Source organism: Numida meleagris, chromosome 12, assembly GCF_002078875.1.
Source record: "Numida meleagris isolate 19003 breed g44 Domestic line chromosome 12, NumMel1.0, whole genome shotgun sequence".
In the NCBI taxonomy this organism is placed as follows: domain Eukaryota; kingdom Metazoa; phylum Chordata; class Aves; order Galliformes; family Numididae; genus Numida; species Numida meleagris.
The window spans coordinates 13,813,761-13,825,044 of record NC_034420.1 but is presented as its reverse complement, the minus strand read 5'-3'; the positions used below and the strand labels follow the sequence as shown (position 1 = coordinate 13,825,044).

The window sequence follows — 11,284 nt, the reverse complement described above, 5'->3', positions numbered from 1 at the left end:
GCCAAAAAGAAACCTAAAGCCCAACTGAAATGTAAGCAGCACTTCCTCAAACAGCTTCTCCCACGGTGTCACAGCTCCCCCAGGGGACAAGGCCATCACACTGCCTGTCCTTCTCTTTGTAGGAATGTCCTGCCCACATCCTACCCACTGATGCAACTTCCTCAGCATCTCAGCTGTGAGATTTCCCAGGTTTTGTCCCGAGGGTACAGAGACAGCGAATGGAACACTGGAGAACAAGACCAATAACAGGTACACACTTGAATGATCGATACATTATATTGCATGGTTACAAAAGTAACGTTACAACTTCAGCTAGTTTTGCCCTTCCTCCTACACATCTTGGTACACCACAGGACCCACACACTCACTGCAGTAGCTACAAATCTTCAATAGGTATAAGGTAACAGACGTCTGTTGCAAAAGACAAACTGAGAACTCCAAAGGTAACATAAAGGAGACGTTTATTGTCAAACTATAACATATCTAAGTAAGAAAGCAAACACCACATTAAGTAACAAAAAAGAAGGAGAATGCATTGTGAATATGCTGGGTTTTAGCTTCTGGCATGTTCAAAACAGAAATGTTTTGGTTTGGCTAACAGGAAACCACAAAGTATCACTGTCTTATATGCAGCAATCAGGCACTTGTAGGGAGCAATAATCATAGGCAAAGGACATTAGCCATAAAGAGATCTGTTTGCTGTATTTCTAATGACCTTGTATTTTTTTTTCATATCTGAGTGTTAGGCTGGTTCTTTTGTTTTGTTTTTGCAGGGGTTGGTTTTCTGAAGTGGCAAGTATCGATTAACTCTCTTAGAAGATACATGATTAGCTTAGAGACAAATGACTTAAGTTGCTGCTAATTACTCAAGTTTGAGGAGCAAGGTTTGTCATAAAATAATCTGACTTTTTTTTTTTTAGTATGAGTCAAGTCTACTCAAGTTTCAGAGTTGCGAGACCAACATTTTCTCCATGCAATCCAGGAAAACCGTAAGATACAAAGCTTGAAGTTAACAGTGCAAATACAATTTTTAAGAAAACAAAAAAGCCCCCTGCCCTCCCCCAAACCAGTCCAATTACTTCAGGAATAGAGTGCAGGATTAACCATTGCCTGTTGAACAGCATAGCCCCTAACCCGTTCTCTTGAAGCTGTCAAATAAAACGCAGTAAAGTCCAAGCGTGAACAGCGATACCAGGACAACAACAAATCAGCATACCCTTTAAGAGCAGATGAGCACAAAAAACACCCTTAATGTGAGCTGTTGCATTTAAGAACCTTCCTTTAAACAAATATTGGAATTAAGGTAAGTATTAGTCCCTGACTAAAATACACCCTCCTGTGACTTCTAATAGAAATTAGAGACTGATTTATAACCCCTGTGCCTTTTGCCATTGAGATGGGAAATGTTCATTCAAGGTACCCTTCATTCAGGCTTTTCAAATTATATTGTCAAAATCCATCAGTCTCAAGTGACCACTTTAAGAGTTGTCCTAGCTCAGTGATGTAATCAACAACCAAATTTCTCCAGCTGGTAATATGGCCTCAGTGTCTGTTTTCTAAGTTACATTCAGGTCCCTCCTTTCATAATGCAATTTGTGTCTGCTAAAAAAGTGCTGGAAACAAGTCTGCTTAACAAAGTACAGGCCAGCTGTACAACATTTGGGAATCTATGATTGTCTAAATGATTTTATTTGCCCCAGACAGCCAAACCAAGATAACTGGAGAAAACAGCAGTTTAGGTAACACCTGAAGATAATTTCATCCTTTTCTAATCACCTGACACAGTAAATTTATCATGCAAGTCCAGACTCTCAACGTCAATAGAAAAGTTACTACAGCTGTTAAATCCTGGTTAAGAGAAAGGATTTCATGAAGACATGAAAGTAGTTATGACAACAACGTTTACTTCAAACGATATTAATTGCCAAGGAATAGAATGAAAATGATGATATGTATCTGTAACTTGGAATGCTTGAGATGATTTCCGCTGAGATCTTACTCCTGGTGTTCCTCTTCAGTGACGTGATGTTGTAACCTAGGTTTGTTAGGATTGTGTTCGATCAACCAGTCAGCAAGCCATGTCTGTGTAACAACAACAGAAAATTAAACACCTTTTGTGGTTTTTTCGTTTGTTTTCTCTATATAAAGTGTACAGAAAGCTAGTTAAAGCATTATTTGAAGCCTCTGACACACACTCCTACAGTGCTGCAAAATGAAGTCCTTACAGGAAAAAAAAAAAAAGCCTGATTTTTCTAGATGACCTTTTAAATCTTCACCACTTATATTGCTTTCAAATAACTCTCACTATGTTTAGAAGAAGACTTTTTCTGGCAATGTCTGTCTTTGTGCATAGGAGTATTTTGGCCATACTTTAAATAATCTGAACTGGGTTTTGAAATTAAGATGCGCTATATGCATGAAAGCGTGTAATGAAACACTACTCCTAGCAATTATTACATATAATTTATCTAGTAATGATTTATTTAAAATGCCACAGTCTTCTGCACTGAAATCACCTTATAATGCTGAAAAATTAAAAATTAAGCACGGTGACTTTCTGAAATTCCTCTTGTAAGCTTTTTAGCAAATTGTACTTAAGTAAGAATTTGAGGGGTAGGATGTCTAACTTAATCTTCCAAAGCCTTGACCTCAGGCAAGTTAACCTCTTTGCCTCAATTTCTGCACTTGTAAAGAGAAGATTTAACACATCTTTTTTTATTTCACAGAGCTGCTGATGGTTTGTTCCTGGAATGAAGCAAACTTTAAGCCATACTGTGAAGTGAAAGAGTTGATAGAACAGTAGATCAGTAAGGTAAACATCACTCTCCTTTTATTACCAGATATAAGAAAAGAGAAAAGTTTTGAAGAATGTGAGACAACAGGAGGAGCACTATGACAGTCCTCACAGGTTAGTCAGCAACAGCAGCAGTAAGAATTCAGGACAATTGAAGAAAAATAACAGACAAACAAGCCTTACAAATGTACATGACAGCCCTTAAAAAGACTACCTGAGAAAGTTCGAAGAAAATTAATCATTTGATCCTGAGGAAATTTGCTCTGTGTTACTTCAGGAAATTGCCTAAGACAACCTCAGTGCTGCTTGCAGCTATTTTTGAGTGGACAGACATTGTTTTTTCATTTCTGAAGATGGCATGAGAAACAAACTGAAGATTACAATTACCTTAAATTACAATTAGCCTAAATTCAGTTCATGGGAAAAAAAACAAAACAAAACAAAAAAAAACCCTCAAATATATGAACATACTAGAAAAAAATGCTCCATCACTTTCCCTGTGAATCACCTAGCAGGAACAAACTGAAGAGCAATAGCCAACATATACTTCTCAAAAATAACAATATCAAATCAAGCTTATTTTCCTTTTGTGATAAGGTCACAGACATTAAGAATGTGGAAGAAAGAATTAATTTGTTTCTATTGGCATATAACTTCCTTACAAGCAAGGAAGACGAAAATGGTCTAGGTGAAGTTACAAGTTCTAGCTACACAACTGGCCAAAAAAAAAATGTGCTCAGAGTGCAGAGATTAATTGAAAGCAAAGAAACAAAATGATTTAGAGAAGCGTGGCCTACAAGTTAAAATAGAGGAAAGAAAGAATATTTTTTTTTATTATTATAGTGAAGAAATGACTGAAAAAAAAAAAAAGATGATGACAGTCTTCAAATACGCAATAGATTGCTGCAAAAGAAAGGAGATGTTACGTTGTCTTCAATGTCCTCTGGGGATACTAATAAAAAACAAAACAAAAAGCATCATGGGTTTAAAATTGGAGCACAGGAGATTTAGGCTAACTTTTAGTGAAAGGTTTTCAACCATGTATAATTAAGCACTGAAATAAATCGCCTCGGGCGACAGTAGATTCTCCATCACTCGGAGTGCTGCAGAACAGGCCAGACAAACAGCAGCTAGGAATGGTTGCACACAATTGATCTGGCCTTTGGGCAAAGGGATGGATGAAGTGACTACTTCAGGGACATTGTGTCTCAGTTTCTTAGATTTCTACAGCAACAGTGCTAGACATACAGATAAAGTGAACAGACTATAAAGCTGGAACAGTTACGGTACATTTAATCTGACACAGGTCATAGAAACACCTCTGAATGCTCTTAAGGCCTTTTCCTTTTTCTCTGCAGTGTCTCTTGTGGGGAAATGCAATGTGGATTAGAAGATTGCTTATCATGTAGAATGCACAACTCCTGGTAAATCATCGCACTGATCATTTTTCTGCATTCCTAAAGAAGTACTAGCGTGAATTACTTGAATTTTAAGAATACTACAAGTTAAAAAATGCCATATTTTTTCCAGATGAAAGAAAGCTAATTTTGTTTTGGTGTTGAAAAGAAAAATCCAATAAATTAATCCTTTTTTTTCCCCACTAAGAACCGCAATTCATACGAAATCTTTTGTTAAAAGAGATCCTTGTGGAAGGAGGGTAAGATGTATCAACTTGACAAATAGAAAGAGTTAAGGTGACAATTTGCTACAGCTCAGTTTGATTATTCAAGATGGGTTTTACTCAGAACTGTTATCAATGCTGTATAGTCAAGATAATTGCTCATCCTAAAGAAAGATTAAGTTAATATTATTAAATTAAACATAATGACAAAGCAAAGACAGCCTTGCTAAGAACTCTACAGTGTTTTACTCAAGCATGTAACTGCTACCTGTGTGACTAGCATCTAAGTAAGTTTATTTAGAATCTATTATGAGAGCTATTTCATCTCAAACTTACCTCAGAAATAGTAAAGCAAAAACTTTCTTTTGGCATCATATGATGGCATCCATTTGCTTTTCCAGACATCTGTAACAACTGTGTGTAGGCAATAGCTTTACAGAAGTCACCTAAAATAACCATTTCATCAAAGAGCATTTCATATAGCCTTGGCCCTCACCTCATCTGTTAACAAACAAACCAGCTTCTTGAAAGGCAAATGATATCTGACTACATCATTAGCAAAACTAAAACAGCACAGCTCTTTTGCAAAAGAGTAGCTTTTGTACATACAGGGAGCACGAATATTAATGTAAAACAAACATATCACAAGGCGTACAACAGAGCTGATATACCATACCATTGGATCTGCTGGCTTCTCTTTACAAAGTGCAGTGAGCCCAGCTAGTAACGTAGGATTTACATGAAGATTCAGGTAATCTCTAGCTCTTTGTCCAGCTGGAATTGGCTCCGAGATCACTGTAAAGAGTAACCACAGGTGTTGGAAAGCAGCTTGTAGAGTGATCAAAGAAGGCCTTCTTTTAAAGGTTGTTTATAATAACATTAAGGTAAATTGAGGCTCATATAAGTTAATAGTACATAATAGTTTATAAAGCTTTTCACATAACAAACTGCAAAGATAGTATTTAAACCCCTTCACAATGTCCCTGAGGTAATCTTTCTAATTGTAGCCCATTATGAAAGGAGAGAAACTCAGACCATCTGCAGAAACACCTATATCCTTGAAGATTCACTAGAAGTTAGGAGAGAAAGAATATATTCCGTGTTTATTACTTCCTTCTTGCAGTGTGGCTCTGGTTTCTGAAAACCCTAAAAATCTCATGTTAAAGTCTAGCTTTGCTGGCAAATGTGAAGTCACGGTTTGCACAAGGTAAGGCCTATAGGGAAGCATAACAAGCTTTTCCAGTCAGTTTCCCTTGCATCTTTCTGTCAATGACTAATGTCAAATGTTACCTTATAAACAAGAGATTATGTGCCAGTTCTTCCAGGTACTGTGGTCCATTTTTCTAGCATTTACCTTTGGAATTGCACTATCATGTGAGCGTTCAGTTCCTGTTGAACAGACAGTGCTCAACCTGAGCCCAAGAGGGACAATCTTCTCAAGCCAACAGGAATCCCTGGTCTGATCACCACCAGAAAAACGTGCTCAAGTATAATAGCTTCCAGTTTCATTTGCAGCTTTGTCTGCTCCAATTCCCAAACCATGGAGTTTGAAAAGTAGAAGCAGTCACTTAACTATAATGGCTCTTCAAGTAGATATTGGTATGCTTTTTGCAGGAGAAAATACCAACGTAAATAAATACACATTTGAACAAAGCAAAGAAGCCCAAGCCCTTCTAAATCGAATTATATCTAGGGTCTGGACAGAGACAATTAATAACAGGGAAGGATGCTATCCTCCCAAAGACTGGCAAAATGTTTTTTGCATCATTTTACCTTCTGGAAACATGAATCGAATCTCTCTTTCTGCTGAGGAAATGCTGACACTGCCGTGAAGTCCATTCCTCAGATCATCAGTCCCATAGACTGCTCTTAAACTAGAAGCAAGAGAAAGAACTGTTCACTGGGCAACTGCAAATACCTTTAAAGTCTCTACAGTATAAAAGCAATACCTATAGGCTAAATAACAAGACCATGGTTTGATTTGCTTTGTTTTTAAACAAATTGGGTGGGAGATTAAAATTTGTGTTCACACACTCAGCGTTCTCTGTAAAATGGGTGAACTTTACATGTAAAAAGGTGAAAAGTTATGTTATACGTAATCCAAAGAGATAACACCAAAAATCCTTATCTCATCTGAAAGAGGGAGAGCAGAAGAAAGGGGGGAGAAATCCTGGCCTCATTTAAGAGAACAACAAAATCCTTCAGACTTCACCAAGACCAGTCAGTGAGTTACCTGTGAGGGTGAGTCATCCTAGCTTTTATGCTGTTTGATGGTCCAAGCAATTCCTTCCAGAATGAGACTGCACGATGTCTGGCAAGAACCATAGCAACGGAAGGTCCAGAGCTCATATAGGCTGCTAAATTAGGAAAAAACATTTTTCCGTATTGGTCTGCATAAAAGATGCTACATTGCTCTGGGCTTAACTGGAGCTTCCGTTTCTAAAAAAAAAAAAAAAAAAAAAATGTGTAAAAGAAAAGAGAATGAAAAAAGCTTACTAAATTGAGACAGCTTGCTACCTCGAGTAGCACACGCTTCTCAGGTGCAGTCACATTTTCAAGTGCAGGCTGAAGAGATACAGAGTAACTTCCCATCCTAATCTGACTCTCCCAGATTTGGTCCTCCCTGAGACACAGAGCAACAAAACACAAGAGGTCTCCATGTAAATTACACAGACAAACATGCTATTTGAGTAAGGTGTGGTCTTGGTGTACACAACCTGCAGCATTTTAAAACTGCTGGGTGACTTAAAGTACAGTCAGGGCACAGTATAGAAAAGCAGAAAAGCATTACAAGGGCAGTACTTAATTATTCATCTGTTGCAGAAGAACATTCCACTTTTACAAAAGTTTCAGCCCACAACATTAATTATACAATTGTTCTTTCTTTCATTCAGTGCTTTAGGATTTTCATTATAGCTATCTAGCCTGCAGGTAGCCAGAATTAGGACAAGTGTAACAGGTTATCCACTAGAGGGCATGGAGCAGTCCGAAGAGAAATAAACTTAATTAAAAGTGCATTCTTTGAGCCTGCTCTAACGTGATACAGAGTACCAAACATTCAGATTCCTTTCAACCTCAGTGTCAAAAGTCAATGACTGCATCAGAACACGCTGCAAAGTTCCTCTAATTAAAAACAAAACAAAACAAAACAACCCTCTAATCTTCCGATGCATTTCCTAAAATAAAACAACCAGAAATGGGGGGAAGAAATTAAAAAAAGAACAAGTTTGAAAAGAGGTCTTTACAAAAATAAAAGACTATCGTTTGAGGGAAATATATACACACAATATTTATATCTAGAAGCCCGGTTGCTGCTCACCCAGTGCCCCCAAAGCCAAGCGCCGTGGCCAAGGGCGCTGCCGCCCCAGTACGAGGAGGAGGGGGAGGAGGAGGAAGAGAAGAAGGCAGAACACGATGAGGACGACAGCGGCACCCAGCGACCACCCCAGCCCCGCCGAGTAACCTCGAAGAGGTTTTTTTTTTTTTTTTTTTCCCCGTGGCGATCATTTCTAGAGGAAAGTTAAAAAGAGCAAAGAGGCACTTCGGAGCTTCCACCCATCTGCTAGATATGTTACATATGTAAACTGCTAATCCCCAGTTTATTAAGGAAGTATGGGGTTTATTCAGGTCAGTAAAATCATTGGTCTGCTCTCTTCCATCTCGTGCACCAACAAAACATATCCTCAAAGAATCTGGCAGTTGTGGTTGATGACGTGAAAAATATAAACTGATTTTTGGACAACAGAAGCTTTTAATTATTGAATTGGCTGGTGAAAGTTAAGACAACTATAGACGTGACTCATAAACTGCAGCTGTTATCTCAGGAACATAGTCTTTTACCTGAACAATCATGAATCCTGTTCTGAGGATGAGATCCTCTATCTCTTCCTCCTTAGCTACAACATCAGGTTTGATGAGAGCCAGTGTTTTTTCCACAAAAATCTGAGGTTCGGGCATTAGCATCTGCATCTTTGCTTCTAAATTAGAACCCACGCACTTCTTTGTCCTGCAATGACATCAGTTCATGACATTTGGGGTTTGCCTACCACGCAGTCACCTGCAGCCACGCTCAGTGCGCAGCCCAGGAAGGAAGCAGGCCATCCTCGTTTCGGACCATCCACGTCAGATTTCCTCCGGACTAGTTAGCATCCTGTAATTCACACTCCCATTTTCAGTAAAGGAATGTTTTGTAGAAACTAAGCCAAAACTAAACACTGTTAGCCAATTGGGAAATATAAACTCTTCTAAAACATCACTAACTCAGGCAAGGCATGAGAAAAAGAGGAACATTACTACGCACTGTGCTACTGCAAACAGCGCAGGGAGAGCTCCCCGCAGCCTGCGTACAAACACCTCGTGTTCCACCAAACCCCAAATCTGCATTCACATCCACGAAGATCACTGCGTGGGACATTACTTGGAGCCGATCCACCTGCCAAGCCTCGGGGTATTTCTCCAACTGTTATTTAATTCTTTTATTTACGGACACGAGACAAAGTGCTGGTTTCCTAACTGATTGCATCAGGCCATCAGCAAGCTATGAGGCTCCAACATTCCTCCCCGAATAGTGGAAGTAGTGTGGAGTGGTTTCCTGCAGAACTGCGTCCTTCTCCCCCGGTTTTGGCCTCCGTGCCCCTCGGTCTCATATCTGCCTGCGCTGGACAAGACACAGCTACACCGCTGTGACAACCGTGCACAATCACTGCCTTTGCTGACGAAACGAGGCTGAAAACACACAAACACACGCGAAAAGCCTGGAGCTACCGACCTGGAACCACAGTTCCCCGTCACGGCTACCAGCGGCCCCGCTCTGCCCGCCCCGCCGCCATGCCGCGCACCTCCCCGTTGCTCAGCGACGGCGGGGCCGGGCGGGCAGCGGGCACAGCCGCCACAAGATGGCCTCCGCGCCCCTCGCGGCGGGCGGCTGCGTGCGTGTGCGGGGGGGGAGCAGGAATGGCGGCCCGGAGCGCCGCTACCTCGGCGGTGGGAGGCCGCGCCCTGGGCTCTTCTGAGCGGCTCGTGTGATAGGAGAATAAGGAAGGGAGTAAATTGGTTTGGGGAATCTGCCGCGTTGTTAACTCTTTGACACAGCTTTCCGTCGATTTCACCTCGCACTGAGGTAAAATCGGGGAAGCACGATCTCGCAGCAGACATTCATAAACAGAGGCTACGCTGTTGAACCGATATTTTGGAATAGAAATAAACTTTTCAGCGCAGAAGCCCTCTGCAGATTATTTAAGTATCGCTGTGTACGGTGGCAGCACGCACAGCACTTCCTGTTTATTTCCCCTATCGGATCTGCCGCGGGAGCAGCAGCTCACAGGACCACGGACCTGAATTCCCAACTCTAGAATACAGTTTCTCAGCACTTTGGATTGAAATACATTTCTCCTCGGTGTTACTCAGTTTTAACACAGAAACAAGCAGCCTGCCGGCCTGCCAGCTGCTATCAGGCAGGCACAGCCCAGTGGCTGCGATAACACCCGCACCAGCCCACAGCCTCCTCGCGTTCGGGCCTCATCCGCTGCTGTATGATGTTTGCTAAATATGATGGGATGGCAGGCAATGTCTGTAACATCCTGCTGGAATTGCCTGTTACATTTCAGCCCTTGGGGTGAGATGGACAAAGAGGCAAGCGCTCGTGTATATGGGCTTCATTTCTTTTTATTGAAAACAGGCTGAAAGTTGATACAAAGGAGAAAGGGCAAAAGGCAAAACACTTAGAGAGCCATAGATACAACACCGCATAGCAACGGTCAGCAGAAGTGGAAGTTTCTTGCAAAAGCTGGCATTAGTGTAAGAATGTCCCACTTTGCCCTAACCTTACTTTCCCTAAGCAATGTAAACAATGTACAAATAGAAATGAGAAACAAAATTACAATAACCTCATTCCAGGCAGTTTGAAGCATGCTTAAAAATCAAAGGTTGAAACTGTTTTTTTTTTTTTTCCTCATACCTCAAAACACAGAGGCTCCAAGAGTCAAAAAGTCTTCAGACTTGAACAATGCAGTTACGGTCTGACTTTGCTAATACAGGCAATGTTTGCTTCTTTAACAGAGGCAGCTTAACCAACAGTTGGTTTGAAGATACTGTAAACATAGCAACTACTCACAGATAAGGGAAAGACGTTTTATGAGAAACAAATTCCTAGAAAGATTTGGGAGTTCATCTACTTTTTCTTTTAGTTCAGAGTTAATTTGGCAAGAGCTGTTTATTTGCAAAGTAAATGTGTACAAGGCTGACAGGCTGCCCCTAGGTTTAGCAGCTCAAAGGCCTCCTTAGCCAAAGTGAATATTTCAGGTTATTACATAGGAAATGTTGAATTTAATATCCTCACAAAATACTGCCAGCTTTAATCTCTTGCAATTTCTTTAGCGTGTGCATTTTTCTCCCAGTTGACCAAGACAGGAAAAAATATATCTATATCCGTCTGTGCATCCTTATCTGCTGAAGCTTCCCCACAAGCAGCGTCCTGTGCACTCCACTCCTTCCCCCATCTTTCTGTGTCAGTATTTCTCCTCCTTGCTGTTTCCAGAAGCATTTCTGGAGGGCGGAGATCATCTAAATTTAGCAACTCGGAGAATCCTCTGCTCTCCAATGAGCGAGCTGCTGCATCTGAAGCTGCAGCCAATTACCCGGGGTTTCCTCCTGCTACACTTCCCACGACCGTTTAATAATGCAGACTTACACATTTAAAGGGGCCCCACACATTAAGAGAAAATAACACTGCGTGTTCCCTAACAAAGAAGTAGCTTTTTACAGTAAGTGTATCTCAAAGGTTTCTTCTAAATCCTTGGATTCCACAAACCCAACCTTTTAACCCAAAATTGTTATTGTATGCACGTTATCTTTGTAGTGCTTGAAAAGCT

At 40.6% G+C, this 11,284-nt stretch overlaps 1 protein-coding gene across 10 annotated transcripts; it reads right to left on the bottom strand.

Moving 5' to 3' along the window:
• On the bottom strand, positions 445–9,414 carry NME5 (NME/NM23 family member 5). Of its 10 annotated transcripts, none has more exons than XM_021410183.1 (8): positions 9,184–9,414; positions 8,256–8,421; positions 6,933–7,037; positions 6,649–6,854; positions 6,189–6,289; positions 5,092–5,210; positions 4,752–4,861; positions 445–2,082 (listed from the first exon to the last, which is right to left on the bottom strand). In XM_021410183.1, the coding sequence occupies exons 2-7, from the start codon at positions 8,382–8,384 to the stop codon at positions 4,787–4,789; spliced, it is 735 nt and encodes a 244-aa protein (XP_021265858.1). In that variant the 5' UTR covers positions 8,385–8,421; positions 9,184–9,414; the 3' UTR covers positions 445–2,082; positions 4,752–4,786. The 10 variants fall into 10 exon arrangements, with proteins under 10 accessions (XP_021265858.1, XP_021265856.1, XP_021265859.1 ...); XM_021410181.1 differs by having other exon boundaries at positions 4,752–4,829; XM_021410184.1 differs by lacking the exon at positions 6,933–7,037 and having other exon boundaries at positions 4,752–4,829; positions 9,184–9,385.

What these genes read in the sequence shown, in the direction of transcription:
- NME5 (XM_021410186.1), bottom strand. Translation starts at nt 7,922, where the DNA reads ATGATCGCCACGGGGAAAAAAAAAAAAAAAAAAACCTCTTCGAGGTTA. An exon ending in AGGATGACTCACCCTCACAG is followed by an intron (nt 6,290 to 6,648) that starts GTAACTCACTGA and finishes TCTTGCTTCTAG; the next exon opens with TTTAAGAGCAGTCTATGGGA. An exon ending in AGAAGCCAGCAGATCCAATG is followed by an intron (nt 4,830 to 5,091) that starts GTATGGTATATC and finishes GCCTACACACAG; the next exon opens with TTGTTACAGATGTCTGGAAA.